We start from the raw sequence: 19,728 nt of genomic DNA, 5'->3' as shown, positions 1-19,728 counted from the left end.
GGCCAGCCAGAACTCCCGGAAGGATGCCACGAAGCCCACGTCCTCCAGCAAACTATTATTAAAATGCCAATAGGCCGGCCCCGGCCGCTCGGAACTGAGAGAAGCCGTCACGGTCACCAGATGGTGATCCGAGAACGGGGCCGGTCGGACGCTGGAGGCATGGGCCCGCGCCAGATGAAAGCGGGACAGATAGATCCGGTCCAACCGGGAGTGGCGCGACCGGTCGTCCTCCACCCGGACATAGGTGAAGGTGGTGTCGTCGTCCGGGTGGTGTTCGCGCCAGACGTCCACCAGGGAGTGATGGTCTACGATCTCCCTGAGGACGCCCGCGGCTGCCTGGGAATTTTCAAGCCCGGAGCGGTCCCGGTCCTCGAGGGTGGTGTTAAAGTCCCCGCCCAGGACCAGGCACTCGCGAGAATCCAGAGTGCCGAGGAAGGCCGCCGCCCGCTGATAGAAAGGCACTCGTTCCAGGCCCGCGTTCGGGGCATAAACGTTGACCAAGTTCAGAACCAGCCCCTCCACACGGGCCCGGACGTGCAGCAGGCGGCCCGGCACGACCTCAGCGACCCCCAGCACCTCAGGCCGCAGCCCCGGGGAGAACAGGGTGGCCACCCCAGCCGAATGGGCGCTGAGGTGGCTAAAATAAACCCTTTCTCCCCACTCCAGCCGCCAGCTAGCCTCGACGGCCGGAGCCGTGTGGGTCTCCTGCAGGAAAATCACAGAGTACCCCCCCTCCCGAAGGAAGGAGAGCACCTGGCTCCTGCGGAGACCCACCCTACAGCCCCGAGTGTTCAGCGATGCAAAGGTGGTAACTGTCATGCGGAGGGCTGGGGCAGATCCTCACGGGCGGAGGGGCCATCGGCCCCCAGCGGGCCCCGCAAGATCCCGGTTTCGACTCCGAAGGTCAAAAGGGAGTCGCGGAATCTGCGGGCCCGCCGATAGGCCGCGATGTCCCGCCGACCGGACCCCCGCCCCTCCCCCAAAAGCGCCTGCACGGCCCGGAGGACGAGATGGAAGTCCCCCCAGCGCTGAAGGGCGAGCTGCACCTTACCCTGGGAACCACGGGAATCCGATAGAAAGAGGCGCAGCTCATCCCGCAGCACGGAGGGGGAGGCAGCGGCCAAGCTGCCGCCATCCTCCGGCGGGGCCCCTGAAGGGTCCTCGCAGCCCACAGTGACGGACATACAAGGGGCCGAGTTCCGGCGCCGCTGCGCCGGGCAGCCCGTCCCCATCCCCGGCAAAGGAGAGGGCGGCTGAGGGAACAACACAGTCCCCACAGTGGCAGGAAGGGGAGACACGAAAACCGCCCCCTGAGGGTTGTCTGCAGGCAACCGAAATGCGACAACCCCGGGGGCGGCAGTAACACCAGAGGTGGCAGACAGAGACACCTCGGGGACAGGATCTGGGGCAAGGGCGGGAGTAGGGGCGGGGCTCGAGGCGGGAACAGGGACTTGGGCAGGAGAGGGGACAGGATCAGGGACGGGAGCGGGAACGGGCTCCTCATCTCCCGCTGCCAAGCCGCTAGACTGCGGCTCCCCTCGGCCAAGGTCAGCATCCGAGGGGACGGAGGCAGCAGGGACAGGGGAAGCCTCAGGGGCAGGAACGATGGAAGGGGCAGGATCGGGGGCAGGAACCGGCCGCTCAGCAACGGCTGTCGCCCCGAGGGGCTCGGCGGCCGTGCACGAGATGGGAGTCGCGGCCGGGCTGGCAGGTAGGGCTAAGGGTTCTCCCAGGACTAAGTCGGGAGCGGCAGAGTGGGGCGAGGAACCGGGAGCAGGAGAAGGGGGCGGGACTAAGCCAGCACCCGGATCGGGGCCCGCTAGCGGAGGGTCGTCCTCCCCCTGAGTAACCGGGGTCAGACCCAGGGCCTCGATCTCATCGAAAATGGAGGCGAAAGCGGTCCCCTCGGCCCCGGCCACCTCCCCGCCAGTCACAGGGACAAGGGCCGCTCCGGCATCGGCGGCGGCGGCGGGGGGCACAGACGGAGCAAGGGCCGGGAGAACCGCTGCTGAAGCCTCCTCAGACGTGGGCCCAACAAAAGGGACAGAAGTTTCCCCAGCCGCTGCCACGGCATCCACGGTCTCCATGGCCGGCACCTCCTGCCGGGCACCGTCCGGGGGCGCGGAAACAGAACTAACAACGTCGGCCCCCCGCGGCATCTTTCGGGGGGCCTGCTCTCCCTCCTCATCAGAGGGGAGGGAGAGAGCCCGCGACCTGCGGGCGCCGCGCTTCCCCCGGACGGTCACCCAGCCCCCCGAGGTGGAAGAGGAGGTGGAGGGCCGGTCAGCAGGGGCAGGGCCAGAGGGCAAGGGCGATGGCTTCGGGGCTTGGGGCGGCAGGGTCGGAGGGACAGCAGGGGAGAGGGAAACCTCCCCCTGGGGCGGGCCCTTCCCCGCGGCCGGCGGAAGCTGCCCCGCCCTCTCCTCCACATGCCCCGCCGATCCAGGGTCGGCGACGGCAAGGCCCGCCTGCCCGGCCGTCTCCGCGGCCAGAGCGGGAACCGCGGCAGAAGGAGGAGGGGCGGCGGCAGCAGCAGTGTCCGAACCGCCAGGGTTGCCGGCGATGACAGGGCCGGCACCCTCCCGGGCCCCGGGGGTCTCGGACGCCCCTCCAGGCCGGGCCAGGGGACAGTCCCTCCGGACATGCCCCGGCGCCCGGCAGAGGAAGCACCGGGCCTCCCCCGTCGAATAGTGGACCCGATAATGGGCCCCCCGGTAGGGCACCAGGAAGGACCCCTCGAGCGCCACTCCGGCACCCGCCGCCGGTGGCAGCTGAAGCTGGACCTGCCGGCGGAAAGACAGGATGTGCCGGAGGGCAGGGTCCTTACAGCCCAATGAAAGAGAGCTCAGAATGGAAATGGGCTTCCCCAGGGTGGAGAGGGCCGGCAACAGGGCGGCGTTGGGGAGGTAGGGCGGGACAGAGGTCAAGAGCACCCGTACGCCCAGGTCCTCCAGGGGTTCCAAAGGCACAAACACGCCCCCCACTGCCAGGCCTCGTTCCACCGCCTCCTGCGCGGCGGCCACCGACGCCAGGAAGAACACGGCCTTCCCGTACATCTTGGAGGCCGCCACGATGGCCGTAGGCCCCACCACCCTCGCCAACGCCCGCACATAAGTCTCAATGTGGGGCGAGGCAGGCACCAAATGGCAACGGACGCCATGCCTCCTAGTCAGCGAGGGGAAGGGGCCGTGGTCACCAGGGACAGGTCCAGAGGCGGCGGTCGGGGCGGACGACGCGGCGGCACGCAAAGAGGCGGCGGCCACCTGGGCGTATGCTCTGGGGGCGGGAGGTGGAGCACCACCAGAGCTGGTGGAAGGGACGGCAGGAGAGGGAGGGGCCGCGGCCGGTGTCGGGGCCGCAGCGGGGGACCGTAGCCCCGCCCGCAGGAGGTCTGGCTCCACGGGCAGGGCCCTTGCCCTTCTTCCTCCCTTGGCCCTTCCTGCCAGTGGAGGGGGCAGCCGCGGCAGCGGCAGTATCCGGGATAGGGCCAGCCGAGGGGCCGGCCACTGGGGTGGGCGGGGGTTCAGGGGCAGGGGCAGGGGCAGGGGCAGAGTCCCCCCGCCATTACAACCTGCAGCCGCTCCTCCCCTCTAGGCAAAAGACAAAACGAGGGAAAGGCAACCACTCCCCCCCGCTAGGCTGTAGGCTGGGGAGGAGGGTGCCAATGGAGAGGGCACACAGGAGCGAAAAGAGAGGGGTGGGGCACAGGTGCCAAAAAAGAAATCCGGCTCCCCCGGCTACACTGGGGCGGGGGGGGGGGGGGGACTACAACAGTAAAAGGGGGGGGTGAACAGTGCAAAAGGGGAGGGGGCAACAAAACGGGGGCACAAACGCGCGCGGGGGGGCGAAGGGGGGGGGGGTGCACCGGAGCAGCGGCTCGAAAAACAGAATGGAATGTCCAGCCAGCTGTAGCCCAAGGACAAGGAGGGGTAGGAGGAAAAACTCCAGCCAGCCGCAGCCCAAGGACAGGGCCGGGAACACAGCCAGCAGGCTAGGAACCGAGGGGGGGGGGGGAATGGGCACCAAAAAAATAAACCGAAGGGGCTCAAAAGGAGGGGGGTAAAGTAGGGCCAACTAATACAAAAGGGGCTACAGGGAGGGGACCCCACCAGCAAAACGTAGTTGGGGGGCAGGAGAAGTCCAGGGCGGGGGAAAAAGTGCACCCACAGCGTTCGCGAAGCGCAGGCTCTGCCGTTCACTGCTGCAAGTAAACAGTCCCGGACGATGGAAATGGCGGGGGGAGCAAACAGCCCCGCCGAGGGGCGAAAAGCAGGTCCAGGTGGCACGCGGGGCAGTGGAGGGGTTGTCGGCAGCTGTCGGCGGTGGGGGCGGTGGTAGAGGGGGAGCAGATGGACGAAGGGGGGGGCACCGCACCCCCCCCACACCCCCTTCAACAGTCCGCTACGGGGGACGGGATAGCAGGCTCCCAAGTCGACCTCGGAGCTTCCTGGCAAGCGACGGCTTCCAGTCCGAGGAATTACAAACGAGAGGCCCAGTACCGTCCACACTCCTAACGCGACTGGGGGCACCACCACCCCAGGAGCAAAGATGGCAAAGTCACTCAAAACACAGTCCTCAAACAACCCCCTCCACAATCTCCCGAACCAGGGACGCAGTCTCTTCGCACTCCGCGACGGAGGCAGCGGCTCCCACACAGGAACAGCAGCAGCAGCGAGCGGCAGTCAGCCGGCCGGGCAACCGGCCAGGCAGGCAAGCAAGCAGGCAGGTGGGCCCCCAGACGGTATCGGTGTTGGTGTTGGGGGGCCGGTGCTTCTCCCTCCGGAGGCGAGGGCGAGGGGGGGGGGGCAGGCCGGCAAGGCCCCCCCCCTCCGCACTCACTCACTCACTCACGCAGCAGCAGCGGCAGCGACAGCAACAAGGAGAGCAGCAAGCAGCAGCAGGGGAGGGCCAGGGAAGGACGGAGGGAGAAGGGACCGTAGGGAGCCAGGGTGGCTTCCCTCCGAACCTGAGGGTAAAGAGCCACTCTCTCAGCCGGAGGGGGCGGGGCCAGACCAAGCTTACTCCACCCCCCGGAAGGGGCGGGGTGGAACAGGAAGTATAAAGGGCAGGGCCCTTAGCCCAGTCAGAGCAGTACCAGGGAGGGAGACAGATGCAGACCGCTGGCTGCTCCCTTCAGACCCTGCTGCTGGGCCAGGGGACGCCCTGGACCAGGAGAAACCTGACCTGGAGGAAGGACAGGGGCTGACAGGGCTGCCCGCCGCCGAGTACCCGGAGGAGCCTGAGGCGGAGGGGGAGCTGGAGCTGCCAGCAGCCGAGTACCCGGACGAGCTGGAAGGACCGGAGGGACCCGCTCAAGGGACCGGGTAGGAAGGGGCCCAGGGACAGAACTGCACAGCGCGGTGGGTCTATTTGGTCAGCGTGTTGCGGAAGGACCCCCGCTGACCCAGTGGCGGGACCCTCGCCCGCCACTGTCAGCGCCCTGGGCTGGAATGCAGTGGAGTTGGGTGGGCCTGCGTTCCCCAGCCAACGCGCCTCGGGTAGTAAAATCCCGATAGCACGCTACAGACCCTTGCCGAGAGTTCTGGGGGTCCTGTCAGGGGTGGGGAGCGCTTGGATGGGGAGTGGGAGTGCCGGGGGTCTGTCTTGGGGTGGGGGTGTGGATAAGGGTTGGGGCAGCCAGGGGACAGGTAGGGGGTAGCGTCCTAGGGGGGCAGTTAGGCTGGGGGGTCTCAAGAGGGGGCAGTCAGGGGACAAGGAGCAGAGGAGGGTTGGGATTCTGAGGGTGGCAGGAAGTGGGAGGGAGTGGATGGGGGCAGGACTCAGGTGGGGCTCTACCCACCCCCCGGGTCCTCTTTTTTGGTTGTTGAAATATGGCAACACTAAAAAAGCAGTACCCTGGCTTGGCAGGGAGGAGCCACCTTCCAGAGGCAGCGGAGAGCCAGAGTGTCGGCTTGCGGGGGTGGCGAGCCCCAGCCATGGAGGAGCCGGCGCGGTACGGGGGGCAGCAGCCCTGCAAAGGTGGCGGCACTGCTAGCGGGGAGCAGCTGTGCCCCCTGCCCAGGCTGCGGCCTGGTACCCCCCCGGGGGCTCCTGCAGGCTGCAGCAGATGCATGCGTCCCCCAGCTCCCGTGCACCCCCCCGTCTTTCCCCCAGCCATGCTCGGGCTCTGTGGCTCCCGGGCATGTGAGCCAGTGCCGGGCCCTGAGCCTGCTCCGGGAGGGGCAGCGGCCGCAGTGGCTCACGCTCCTGGGAGCCGCAGAGCCGGAGCATGATGAGGGGGCAGCTGGGGGGTGCATGGGGGTGCATGCTCCCCGCTGGCTGCTGCCCCCCGTACCACGCTGGCTCCTCCATGGCTGGGGCTCGCCGCCGACGCTCTGGCTCTCTGGCGCCTCCGGAAGGCGGCTTCTCCCTGCCGAGCTGCTGCAGCGGCCCAAGCCCGGCAAAGCCAGTGAGTGGACTCGGGGAGGTGTGGGGGGATGCGGGCCGCTGGGGTGGGGTGGGCTCGCAGGGGGGCTGTGCACCCTCCAGGGCAGTTCGGTAGCGAGGAGGGGGGGAACCTGGTCTGGGGAGCAGCCCCTGGGCATGGCTGGCCCCTGGGGTCATTAAAGGCTTGTTGGGATTTGCCCCTCAATGAATCAATATGTGGGGGGGGGTGGTGCAAGGTGGAAGTTTTGCCTAGGGCGTAAAATATCCTTGCACCGGCCCTGCAGAAAGCAAAAGAAACTGTTGTTTAAGCTCAGATCATACAGTCCCCTCCACGCAGGGCCCAGTGCTGTGTCCGAAGCCCAGGCCTTTTGAATGCATCCATCACTGCTTCCCCTCCCCCCCAAAGTGACTGGCAGTCCCCAGAACTTGCTATCCCCACCCCACCCAGCCCTCCCTTGGCCTGGCTGAGGGGCTCCAAACGGATTAGGGAGCATGGTAATGCATTTGACAAATTGTGTGCCATGTCCCCCTCTAGTGGCTGGTAAGAGGATAATCTCTGCCAACATTTTCGTTAGCATTATAACAACTCTGGCGCTTCCTGTTCTCCATAGAAATCTCCAATCCCTCTTGGAATTCTGCTAAGATCTTGGCCTTAACGTCATCGGCTGATGTCACCTAGCAGTGAGTTCCACCATCTAATCACCCAGTGTGTGAAAAATTGTTTCCTCTGATCAGTTTGAAGTTTCTACCTTTCCATTCCATTGACTGTCCCCTTTGTGCTTGTGCTAGACACAGATCTACCTTCTCTATCCCATCCATTATCCTGTCCCTTGTACCCGTCTCCTCTCCAAGGTAACAATCTCCGTCTTTTCAAGCTCTCTTCACAGGAGAGTTTTCCCAGGCCCTTGATCCTTCCCGTCACCTTTCTCTGAACCTCTCTAGTTCTACAATATCCTTTCCGAGATGGGGCACACACAGTATTCCAGATTTTCAGCCTTTCACTCCACCAGTTCTCCTGTTGGCCATAGAGTCCTTCAGGGCAGAAAAGACCAAATTGCTAACATTAAAAACAAGCATAAACCAAAGAGCAACAAAAACTCCTTGTATCCTGTCTTTATCCCTCATAAAAAAGAGGGGGCAACCCACCCACCGTATCTTTGTCCCTCTGCCAATCACACTGCAGGCTCCCTTTTAATTAAGACCAAAGTATTTATTATTTACACGTATCGCTTGTCACTTCGTCGCTCTCTTCCTCCATTTTCTGGACAATCAGCACCAAGACTGCTGCGTCGCCACCTACCAGGAAGGAACAGAGACGGTCACTCCGGGTGGGTTATTTTAATTATGCACTTCTCCTTTAAAGCCGTCAGAACGTACCATGGGCCAAATGCCACAGTGTAGAACCAATGTGAATGAAATTGTTTTTAGTTATTCACTGTACCATTGTAACTTCTGTTCACCATTTCATTACACTTGCCATTTTGCCTACATTGTAACTTCTGTACAATATTGTTATTCAAAACCCATTTTAAAATGCTGACTCCATTTTGTAGAAGGCTTGTGCTGCAGCCTCCATTTTTGCAAGCCATACTGTAATTGTATTAGTCTAGTTGAGATGTGTGAATGAGGGATGTATGGGTGATAGAATCAACCTCCAGCACCAGCTCCTCCTGATGAGATAAAGTTCAAATACCAAGGGCTGAAGAACTAGACAACAGCCCTAACTCAAGCAAGAAGCATCCACCCTAAAAAGAAAAAAAAAAAACAAGAGAAGGAAGATCAAAGCCAGGTCCCAGGCTGACAGTCACGCCTGCAATTGACAGGTGATCAAGCACCAAACCCAGAGGCGGCGTGACACAGCGAGACCTAGAGACTTTGAATGCTACGATCCCAAGCTGCAAACTCAAACTACAATCAGGACTGTAACTATCCAGCGGCTGCAGAACGTGTGTGTGTGTGTGTGTGTGTGTGTGTGTGTGTGTGTGTGTGTGTGTGTGTGTGTGTGTGTGTGTGTGTGTGTGTGTGTGTGTGCATTGAGGTATTTACTAATAGTTACAGATTAATAATAAATATGGCATCTTTGTCTTGACCCCTAAAATGATCCTGTATAAGTTTGTGGGACAACAACAGACAATGCCTGGTCTAACTTCTCACTGTCAATCTAGGTGTTTTCAGTGCATCCGTCACCATGTAAGACCCACGGTCGTGCCTTCCCCTGGCCTTAATATCCTCAGATACCCAATAGTCCCCACGCCTCCTTCATAGATTGATAGATTTTAAGGCCTGAAAAAGGGCTGTCGATTATTTGCAGTTAACTCACACAATTAACTCAAAAAAATTAATCACCATTAAAAAACTTAGTCATGATTAATTGCACTATTAAACAATAGAATACCAATTGAAATTTATTACATATTTTGGATGTTTGCAAATATATTGATTTCTATTACAACGCAGAATACAAAGTGTACAGTGCTCACTTTATATTTTTTTATTACAAATAATTGCACTGTAAAAATGATAAAAGAAATGGTATTTTTCAATTCACCTCATGCAATCTCTTTATCATAAAAATGTAATTTACCATTGTAGATTTTTTTTGTTACATAACTGAACTCAAAAATAAAACAATGTAAAACTTTAGAGCTTACAAGTCCACTCAGTCCTACTCTTTTGTTCAGCCAATCGCTAAGACAAAGAAGTCTGTTACGGGAGATAATCATAGAAGATCAGGGTTGGAAGAGACATCAGGTCATCTAGTCCAATCCCCTTCTCAAAGCATGACTAACACCAACTAAATCATCCCAGCCAGGGCTTTGTCAAGCCGGGCCTTAAAAACCAATTCGGATGGAGATTCCACCACCTCCCTAGGTAACCCATTCCAGTGCTCTACTCCGTTATGATTAGGCCTCAGCTGGAGTATTGTGTCCAGTTCTTGGTGCCACGTTTCAGGAAAGATGTAGACAAACTGGAGAAAGTCCAGAGAAGAACAACAACAATGATTAAAGGTCTAGAAAACATGACCTATGAGGGAAGATTGAAAAAACTGGGTTTGTTTAGTCCGGAGAAGAGAAGACTGAGAAGGGACATGATAACAGTTTTCAAGTACATTAAAGGTTAGACTCAGACTTTAAGGTCAGAAGGGACCATTATGATCATCTAGTCTGACCCCCCGCATGATGCAGGCCACAAAAGCTGACCCAACCCCTTTCCCTTGACTCTGCTGTTGAAGTCCCCAAATTCTGTGATTTAAAGACTTCAAGTTGCAGAAAATCCTCCAGCTAGCGACCCCCGCCCCATGCTGCGGAGGAAGGCGAAAAACCTCCAGGGCCTCTGCCAATCTACCCTGGAGGAAAATTCCTTCCCAACCCCAAATATGGCGATCAGTAGAACCAGGTTGTTACAAGGAGGCGGGAGAAAAATGTTTTTTCTTATCCTCTGAGGATAGGACAAGAAGCAGTGGGCTTAAATTGCAGCAAGGGCGGTTTAGGTTGGACATTAAGAAAAACTTCCTAACTGTCAGGGTGGTTAGAAACTGGAATAAATTGCCTAGGGAGGCTGTGGAATCTCCATCATTGGGGACTTTTAAGAGCAGGTCAGACAAACACCTGCCATGGATGGTCTAGATAATACTTAGTCCTGCCATGAATGCAGGGGACTGGAGTAGACGACCTTTCGTGGGCCCTTCGAGTTCTATTATTATCTCCAGCAAATTGCAATCAAACTTGTTTGTCTGAGCGACTGGCTGAACAAGAAGTAGGACTGAGTGGACTCATAGGCTCTAAATTTTTAGATTGTTTTATTTTTGAATGCAGATATTTTGTACATAATTCTACATTTGAAAGTTCAACTTTCATGATAAATAGATTGCACTACAGTACTTGTATTAGGTGAATTGAAAAATACAATTTCTTTTGTTTTTTACAGTGCAAATATTTGTAATCAAAGATAAAGTGAGCACTGTACACTTTGTATTCTGGGTTGTAATTCATATCAATATTTGAAAATGTAGAAAACATTCAAATATTTAAACAAACGGTATTCTATTGCTTAACAGCGCGATTAATCGTGATTACTTTTTTTTAAATCGCTTTACAGATCTAGACCGAAGACATTAAGTAGTGGAGAATCCAGCACTTCCCGAGGGAATTTGGTCCCAGAGTTAATCACTCTCACTGTTAGAAAACCTGTGCGTTATGTCTCATTTGAATTTGTCTGGCTCCAGTTTGCAGCCATTGGTCCTTGTCCTGCCTTTCTCTGTTAGCTTAAAGAGGCATTTAGCACCTTGTATTTCCTCCCAGGACAGGTCCAAGACACCTCTCAATCTTCTGTTTAAAAAACTAAACAGATGGAGCTTGTTAAATCTCTCACGGTGAGGCCTTTTCTCCAGCCACCAATCATTTTCGTGAATCTTCTCCGCCCCTTTCTGATTTCCCCCCCCCCTTTTTAAACGTGGGCACAAGAAGTAGAATCACTAGTCCAGTGTCAGCCTCACCAGTGCTGTACACAGAGATTAAATTTCCTGCCTTCCCCTGCTCACAGCTCCCGTTTACACATTCACAGATCGTGTTTGCGATTTTTGCCACGGCATCGCACTGGGAGCTGATGTTGAGTTGCTTGTTCATTATCACCCCTGCTCCTCCAGGCTGAGATAATAACCTGCCTTTTCAATACATTCAGTGTCATGCATTGCAAAGGGAGACTCTTGTACCCCTCTTCTGGTCCATTTGCACAGCGGATAACAACCTACTACTGCTGCCACCTCAAGTTCTATGTTGCAGTGCTAACTGTCCCCTCTTCAAACTCAGCTCATAGACAATGAGGAAAGTCTTTATGTTAACAGTGTAGTGGGTTTCAGGACACATCCCAGTGATCAGAGAGATCTCCTGGCTGATAAAGGGGCCCTTAATGTACTGGGATGCACAGGGTTCCCCACACAAGGGTTTAGTAAGTAAGAGCAATAGGCTAGCACTGTACATTCTCCTGCTCCAGCTACTGGTCTCTGGGCACCAAATTCCCAACCTTCACTTACACCAACCACACGGCTACTTTTAAGGCATTAAAGAATGTGATCTCCTCGGGCACCAGGCTTTTAACTCAGGGGACACAGGGCATTTCCTTTCCACCTCAGCTTCAGTGGTGCGGGCTGCTGGGCAGGGCAAGCGAGACTTTGCACAGACACCTGGGAATGCAGATGGCTCTTGTCTGTCTCCCTCATTCCAGCCCTTAGTGCTGCAAGTTCTATCTCATCACCGTAGCTTCTGAGAATCTCCCATGTACTTGGTGCCAATGCACCTATTGTTAATATTATTAGCTACAAGTCCTCCTGTTCTTCTCTTGCAAAAGTGGCACAGGACACCAACTAAGACTGGAGCCCCGTTGTGCTGGGTGCTGCCCAGACACACAGTGACAGTCACTACCCTAGCGAGATCAGGGCCCCATTGTGCAGACAGTCTCTGACCCAAAGAGCTCACAATCTAACCAGACAAAGGGCGGGAGGGGAAACAATGCAGAGAAGGGACTTGCTCAGAGTCACACCATAGTTTAGTGGCAGAACCGGGATTAGAACCCAGGTCTTCTGTCACACACTTCCCTGAGGCTGCCCAGCCTGGCCTCTCCAGCCGCAGTGCTTATTTAGCCCGGCTTTCTCTGCAGGCAGCAAACAGGAAAAGGCCTGTGGTCCCCAGAGCAGCGTTACCCAGGTGACAGCGGTTGCTTGACTCCCATCTGAGGCCTGGGCTACGTGAAGAAGTGATTCCGGAGTAAGACAGGGAGAGACATTAAAGGGCCAGAGCTATTCTGGAATAACTCCAGGGCGGGCGCTCTCATTCTGAAATAAGATCACCTCGTTCTGGTTCAGCTTCATTCACTTCTGGAACAAGGGGAGCTATTCCGGAACAGCTCGGCCCCCGGGAGCTATTCCAGTCCATTCCCCCATGTAGACAAGCCCTGCGGAAGGAGTTGGATTGTGAGAGTTAGACACGAGTTTGGGGAAGGCTAAACCACCCCTCCAGAAGGACGAGGAGCCATGACAGTGCGGTGGATTCTCTCCCCACCCCCCCTCGAGCTCCTTATGCCACTGGACTTGCTCAGAAGCCCTGTGCCCCCACCCTCCCCACACACAGCCCCCAGCATAGAGGCCTGCTGGGGGTGCAGCAAGGGCTAGGAGTGAGAATGACTCTGCAAGGCTGCTGCAAATTAGAGTAGCCCTGGGGCTGCTCTAACTTCCACTAACATCCCCGGAGCAGACTTGAATCAGAGAGACCCACCGCTGGCTTTAGGCCTTGCAGCCCCACTGCCTGGGCTCTGATCCCTGTGCTGACAGCCCCCACATCTCCCCTTGTCCCTTCTACTTGTCAGAACTCCAGGGGTTAAAGGAAGGGAGAGCTAAAAGCAGAGGCAAGGCCCATCCTCCTCTCCTTGACTTGGGTTGAGCAGCCTCCTTCGCAGCTCCACTTCAGTTCTGGCTGGTGCAGACAGGATGCCCCCTTCCTCTTTCTATCTACTTCAGCACCCATGGACTCCTGCAGGACAAGATGGTCTAGTAGCCAGGATACCACACTGGGACTCAGGAGAGCTCAATTCTGTTTGCAGCTCTGCCACTGCTTTGCTGGCTGACCTTGGGCAAGTCCCCCCTCCGTGCCTCAGTTTCCCCATCTGTCCCTTTCTTTCTAGTGCATCTCAGCTGCAAACTCCCTGCCTCTGAGTGTGTCTGTCTGTTCTGTGCCCAGCACAGTGGAGTTCTGGTCTCAGTTAGGGCCTCTAGACCCCACAGTAATAATACAACCAGTAAAGTAACAACAGCTGTTCGTGAGTGAGAGACATAGGCAGCTGAAAGTCTTCATTGAATATCAGGGTTGGAAGGGACCTCAAGAGGTCATCTAGTCCAACCCCCTGCTCAAAGCAGGACCAATCCCCAACTAAATCATCCCAGCCAGGGCTTTGTCAAGCCTGACCTTAAAAACCTCTAAGGAAGGAGATTCCACCACCTCCCTAGGTAACCCATTCCAGTGCTTCACCACCCTCCTAGTGAAATAGTGTTTCCTAATATCCAACCTAAACCTCCCCCACTGCAACTTGAGACCATTGCTCCTTGTTCTGTCATCTGCCACCACTGAGAACAGCCGAGCTCCATCCTCTTTGGAGCCCCTCATTCTTCTCTTCTGCAGACTAAACAATCCCAGTTCCCGTGCTCTCTCTTTCTCTCTGCTTCCCCTCACTGCCTTTCCTCTTTCCAGCTTCCCCCCTGGCTTCTTCCCCTGGGCTCTTATCCAGCCCCAGCCTGATGGGGCAGCAGCTGTTAGAGCTTCCCCAGTCAGGGCCAGGTGCTCTCCCCAGCTCCATTCACCCCCCTTCACTGGAGCTGGAGAAGCAGTTTTCTGCTTAGCCCTGTCACAGTCCTTCACCCTTTAGCCTCTCACTTCCTAGCAGATCTGCTATTTCATCATACCAGGGACATCGCCATTGCTCTGCCAGTGATATCCAGCCTTTCCCACCCCTGCAAGTGTCTCCAGGCTCCCCCCTCAAAGTATAAAACGTCCCCAGCAAAAAACAGAAAGTCCCTACAATACCTTCCTTCCGACTCAGATCTGCTGCAACACCCACAGAACACGGCCGGCTGGGGAGGGCAGGGACGGGATTAAGCTGAGGCTGTAACTGACTAAGCAAAACGTGCTGATTTTATTTGTCTTAAACCATGTGCAGGGCTGTTATACAGAGAACAGGGATCAATTGTTCTGCAGGAGAGAATAAGGTGCTCCCCTGTGCGCTGCTATGGGGTCGAGCACCCCCCTCGCCGGGCCCCCCAGGTGGAGGGGGAGGTGACACCCCCACATGCCCCAGGCCGGGCCAAGCCGCAGTGCGATGTGTCCCTTTAAGAGTGGGGCGGGGCTGAGCCGAGCCGGTGGGGGGGTGGCTCCGCTCCCGCCTGGGCTGAGAGCCCCGCTCGTCTTCTGCACCAGCTCCGGGGGAGGCTTTGCTGCGGCTCCCCCAGTCTGGGCCGGGCCGCCCCCTGCACGGTAGGGGCGGGTTGCATGGGGCAGGGCAGGACCCGGAGGGGCGGTGCGGGAGCTGCTGGAGGGGGAAGCTGGGGAAGGGGTGGCACGGCCTCGGCCTGCCCCGCAGAGGGGCGCAAGCCGCAGCAGGACCCAGCCCCCCGGGGGAGGGGATCTGGGCCAGCCCAGGGAGGCAGGAGCAGCCCCGGGGGTGCTGGGCGCGTGCAGGGCAGAGCCCCGGGAGAGCCCCAGCCCCGCGGCGGGCAGCGCTGCAGAGGAGGAGCCCGCGCTCCCCGGAGGGCGAGGGGAGCCCCAGGCAGGGGGAGCCGGGCCGCCCGCACCCACCGCTCGCGGCTGCTCCCACTACCGCTTTCAGCCGGCGCGGCTGCCCTGTCAGCGGCTTTTGGGTCTTTAAATAGCCGTCCGGGGGGAATCCCGGACATTTTTAGCTTTTGACAAATTCCCCCCGACAGCTATTTAAAGACCCCAAAGCCGGACGTGTCCGGGGAAACGGGACATATGCAGTGCTTTTATCCCCGTGTTACAGAAGGGGAACTGCGCACCAGATCGATTTCAATGGGAAATAGGGATGTAAATACCAGTGAAGATCAGGCCCAGCCGCGATCGCGATCTGCGCCGGCAATTTGGCGGGAGGTCCTTCACTCCCAGGCGGAGAGATGGATCCGCCGCCGAATACCTGGACCTGCCGCCCCTGTCCGGAACTGCCGCCCCAAGCACCTGCTTGAGAAGCTGGTGCCTGGAGCCAGCCCTGGACTCACCCCAGGTATCAGTGGTGGGGCAGGGAATCAAAGCCAGGTTATGCAGGTCCCAGGCTAACGTCCTAACGACTGGACCATCCTTCCTCTCTTCAAGGCAGGGGGGCCTGGCCCCACAAAGGGCGTCGTGCTGCTGAGAGTCACAACCCCTAACTTTCAGATGCCTAGAAAAATCTCAGGAACAGCGCCAGGATCCACCACCCCTGGGTTAGGTTCCCCAGCTCCCGACACAATGAACGGGGAGAGGTAGGCGCCATAGAATGGGATTCACAACAGCCAGCATGCTGGGCAGGGAGACCCCTACTCCAGCCAATGCTAATGAGAGGGGTGTGTCCCAGCCCTGCCCTCGTCAGGGAGTTTGGCACCTAAGCCCAGGCTGGAAGGAGGCACCTATCTCCTCCGCTAGCGATCCACGAACGGGACACGTCTCTGGAGTCAGGCGATTAAGCCGCTTGAGTAGTTTCTTGTGAGATGGAGATAGGCAGCTGGGCAGGGAGGATGACTATGAGCCACCAATGTGATCAGGCCATGAAGAAAGCTAAAGCAATCCTAGGGTGCATTGGGCAAGATATTTCCAGTAGAGACAGGGAAGTGTTGGTACCATTAGTCAGTACTGACTGTCAGGGTGTTAAGCACAGGAATAAATGGTGGAATTTTGTGGGAAGTTGTGGAATCTCTGTCATTGGAGATCATTAACAGCAGGTTAGACAGACTCCTGGCAGGGATGGGCTAGGCAATACTTAGTCCTGCCTTGAGTGCAGGGGACTGGACTAGACGACCTCTCGAGGTCCCTTCCAGTCTGACGATTCTCTGATTATACAAAGCACTGGTGAGACCTCACCTAGAATACTGTGGGCAGGAGCATAGCTAGGGGGGAGCAGGGGGAGCGGCCGCTCCCCCGACCACATTATCCAAAAGTGGCACCTTAGGCTCAGACTCCGTGGGTGCTCCGGGGCTGGAGCACTCACGGGGAAAAGCAGCGCCCCGCCCCGCCCCCCAGCCCCAGCTCACCTCTGCTCTGCCTCCTCCCCTGAACGTTCCGCTCCGCTTCTCCCCCTGCCCCCGCTTCCCGCCAATCAGCTGTTCACGCAGGAAGCCTGGGAGGGCGGAGAAGGAAGCGGCAGCTCCGCGCTCAGGCCCAGGGAGGGGAAGACAGAGTGGAGGTGAGCTGGGGGGGAGGGAGGGGCAGCCTGTGCCACAGCAGGTAACCAGGGAGGGGGGCGCAGGGGAACCACTGCCTGCCCCAGCTCATCTCTGCTCCGCCTCCCTGGACTCTTGCTCTCTGATGTCACAATTCTGCTAGACCCCAAGCCCTTCCGAATCCTCCAGCTCAGGACGGCTAACCCCTTGCACCACTGGGGCTCTGTTTCGATTTTTAGCACACTAGCTTGATCAGCGCTAGCACGGGTATGTCTACACAAGCCGGAAATTACACCTCCCTTTTCCAGTGTAAACATCCCCCAAATCATGGGGATACTTCCTTTCGTCCACCCGCTGTATATATGGGGAGGGGAATTACTGACCTTGTGCATATGTAATGGTGTTTGTAAGACAAGGTATAATAATCACACTTCCAAATTACAATGAACTGTGGAAACATTCCTGTTTGGTGTGAGAGATGTTACTTATACCTAGATGCACTCCCCTTCCCCCCCCTAGCCCTACGCATGCTGGCTTGGGAATATCACTGCTGTAGTGTCAGCTTTTAAGACACTTTTCACATGCACCACTTCGAGTATTACGGTAAGTGAAAACAAGCTACGGTACATTGGGACATTAATACTCTATTACAGTGTTTGCATTCGCATATTAAAAGCAATAACACTTAACAGACCAGCATATCCAGGACATTACCAGCACACTTCCCCCCACCGATACCTAGTAGTTGCGCTGTCATCTCCCATAGCTACTTACGTCACAGCTTTTTTTGTTAAAACTAAATTGGGAAGAAAGACGACTGATTCAGAACTTGTTTGATGGTTACGTTATCGCTAAAGGGGGTCGTGGGGTGTAGGCTTGGGGGGAGGAAGGTTTCTCTGATGTAGGCAAGATCAGGTGTTTTATCCAAAACCAGAATATGAACGGTGCTGGTTTTCTTGGTGGCTGACTGTGAATTATTTGTCAGTAGTTTGAGGATGTACTCTTCTCCTTCCTCACGCTTTGGTTGAGGATTCCATTGCTAAAAGGGATTGGCCTCAAATACCGGGTTGTAGGACTCTTCCATGGTGTAGTTTTCACCTTGGGTGGCCCGGTCCTAATTATATTAAAGCCTGGACTTTAGTCTCTGTAATTATCGGTTCTAACTCTGTAGCTGTTTATGAAGGCAGGAGTAAAATAAAAGTAGCTGCAATAACTAAAACGGAAAATTTACATAATTTAAATCAGACTCCAAGTCTTAATTTTTGCTTAATAAATAAGTCCATAAGAAAACTCTGTTGGGAAACGGCTACAGTTTACGTAGAACGTGCACTTCTCCTCTATGGGTCATAAGGATCCGACGTGGCTGAATACTGGCTGCTCTTCCTTTCTTTGATCTGCAGAGTGACGGATGCTTTTCAGATATCAGCTGTGGGTGGGTGTGTCTCGCCTTTTTTTAAATCATATATGCTAGGGACAATCTCCTCCTCTCCTGATGTCGGTGTAGATGCAGGCAGTGCAAAATGTACTACAGTCATATAGTATCTCAATGCACAGCTGCATTTCAATGATCTGAGGTTTGAAGAACAATGTGGAACTAGCTATATTACAGGATGTCTAGATTTCATTCCTGTAGTAACAGAACTGGTGATAGGAAAGCAGGAAGAGGTTTGGTTTTTTTGTGTGTGTACGTACGTACGTACAGCTTAAATTGGTTAAAAACCCTAATTTTCAGTACTCAGTGTTTCAAAAATGTTAGACTGCCCTCCTGTGTCGTAGAGATGTCTTTTGTTTATTCATGGGTTTTTTTTTTTAAAAGCTACTTTTAGGAAAATTACTGCTTTGTCCAACCCTGAAGAGCTATGAGATCTTTGCTCACCAATTCTCAGAAAACTTGTATTTGTCATGTGTTTTTGGTGGCTTTAGTATTACGATCTATTATAAATAAAGTGCATTTCATTGATCTTTAAAATGAAATTAGTAACTGGAAAAAATAGCCTTTTTTTTTTTTAAACCTGTGACAATTATAAACTACTGTATTCTGTCATTTACTTTCTAGAATCTAAAGTTCTCCTGCGAAATGCCGGCTGTGCAAACCCTTCCGTGGCTGATTCATTCTTGTGTTTTTATTTTAAGTACAAATAAATATGTATAATGAATTTAAAAGTATGTAATTAGTAATTTGATATGTCAGGTGGCACCTTTTTTTAATGTGTTCGCTCCCCCTGATGTTAGAACCTGGCTACGCCACTGACTGTAGGCAGTTCTGGTCTTCCATGTTTAAGAAAGATGAATCCACACTGGAACAGATGCAGAGAAGGGCTACTAGGACGAACTGAGGCATGGAGGACCTACCTGACGAGAGGAGATTTAAGGAGCTTGGCTTGTTTAGTCTAACCAAACGAAGGGAGATAGGATTGCTCTCTATAAATAGATCAGAGAGATCAATACCAGGGAGGGAGAGGAGTTATTTAAGTCAAGGGCCACTGTCAGCACAAGAAAAAAATGGATACAAACTGGCCATCAATAAATTTAGTTTTGAAATTAGATGAAGGTTTCTAATCACCAGAGGAGTTTAGTTCTGAAACACTCTTCTGAGGGGAGCAGTGTGAACAACAAAATAAACTTATCAAGTTCCGTCTTAAAACAAGTTATGGAGGGGGCGGGGGCTACAATGAGGTTGCCTACAGTGGCATGTGGCCCATCTGTGACAGCTAGTAGCAAATATCTCCAATGGCCCGTGATGGGACACCAGCTGGGGAGGGCTCTGAATTACTACAGAGAATTCTTTCCCAGGCGTCTGTCTGGTGGGTCTCGCCCACATGCTCAGTGTCTCACTGGTCGCCAGATTTGGGGTCAGGAAGGAATTTCCCCCCAGCTCAGCTTGGCAGAGACCCTGGGGAGGTTTCATCTTCCCCTACAGCCTGGGGCACGGGTCACTTGCAGGTTTGAACTAGTGTAAATGGTGGATTCTCTGTCACTTGAAGTTTTTAAACCATGATGTGAGGATGTTAGTGACTCAGCCAGAGGTTCGGGGTCTGTTACAGGAGTGGGTGGGTGAAGTTCTCTGGCCTGTGATGTGCAGGAGATCAGACTGGATGATCGTGATGGGCCCTTCTGGCCTTCAGGTCTCTGAGTCTATAGGGCTGTGTGTGTGTCTGGTGGGTGGGCAGGAGGGACACAAGCGTATAGGCCAGAGATCAGCAGATGAATCCCGCACCGCCAGGGCGCCGCCGACATGGGTGAGTTCTGAGAGTCTGAGGCAGGCGTTGTTCTCCCCCTCCATAACGAACGGGGTCTAAGAACAACCCCCATGACACCTGCATCTGCCAAACTGTACAGGCAGTTGGAGGCTCCCTGCTTCAGGGCATTGTGGGAGAACTATCAGAAAACAGTTGTGTATGACTTGAGCAGCTGCTGGGGGGTAGATACAA

The 19,728-nt window shown here is 55.5% G+C and overlaps 2 protein-coding genes across 2 annotated transcripts in view; both read right to left on the bottom strand.

Moving 5' to 3' along the window:
- The window catches only part of LOC101936714 (C-type lectin domain family 2 member D-like), a 78,908-nt gene extending 64,778 nt beyond the window's left edge, over positions 1 to 14,130 (bottom strand). The window contains exon 1 of the mRNA XM_065564148.1: positions 13,959 to 14,130. The gene's annotated coding sequence lies outside the window, so the exon portion shown is untranslated. The remainder of the gene's footprint in view (positions 1 to 13,958) is intronic.
- LOC101937830 (C-type lectin domain family 2 member D-like) overlaps positions 1 to 19,728 on the bottom strand; it is a 38,096-nt gene that overhangs the window by 10,884 nt on the left and 7,484 nt on the right. The window contains exon 3 of the mRNA XM_065564160.1: positions 7,609 to 7,683. Within this exon, the coding sequence (XP_065420232.1) occupies positions 7,609 to 7,645 (37 nt within the window). The 5' untranslated portion in view covers positions 7,646 to 7,683. The remainder of the gene's footprint in view (positions 1 to 7,608; positions 7,684 to 19,728) is intronic.

This window comes from Chrysemys picta, chromosome 12 (genome assembly GCF_011386835.1).
Source record: "Chrysemys picta bellii isolate R12L10 chromosome 12, ASM1138683v2, whole genome shotgun sequence".
NCBI classification, from domain to species: domain Eukaryota; kingdom Metazoa; phylum Chordata; order Testudines; family Emydidae; genus Chrysemys; species Chrysemys picta.
This window is presented reverse-complemented; position numbering and strand designations above follow the sequence as displayed.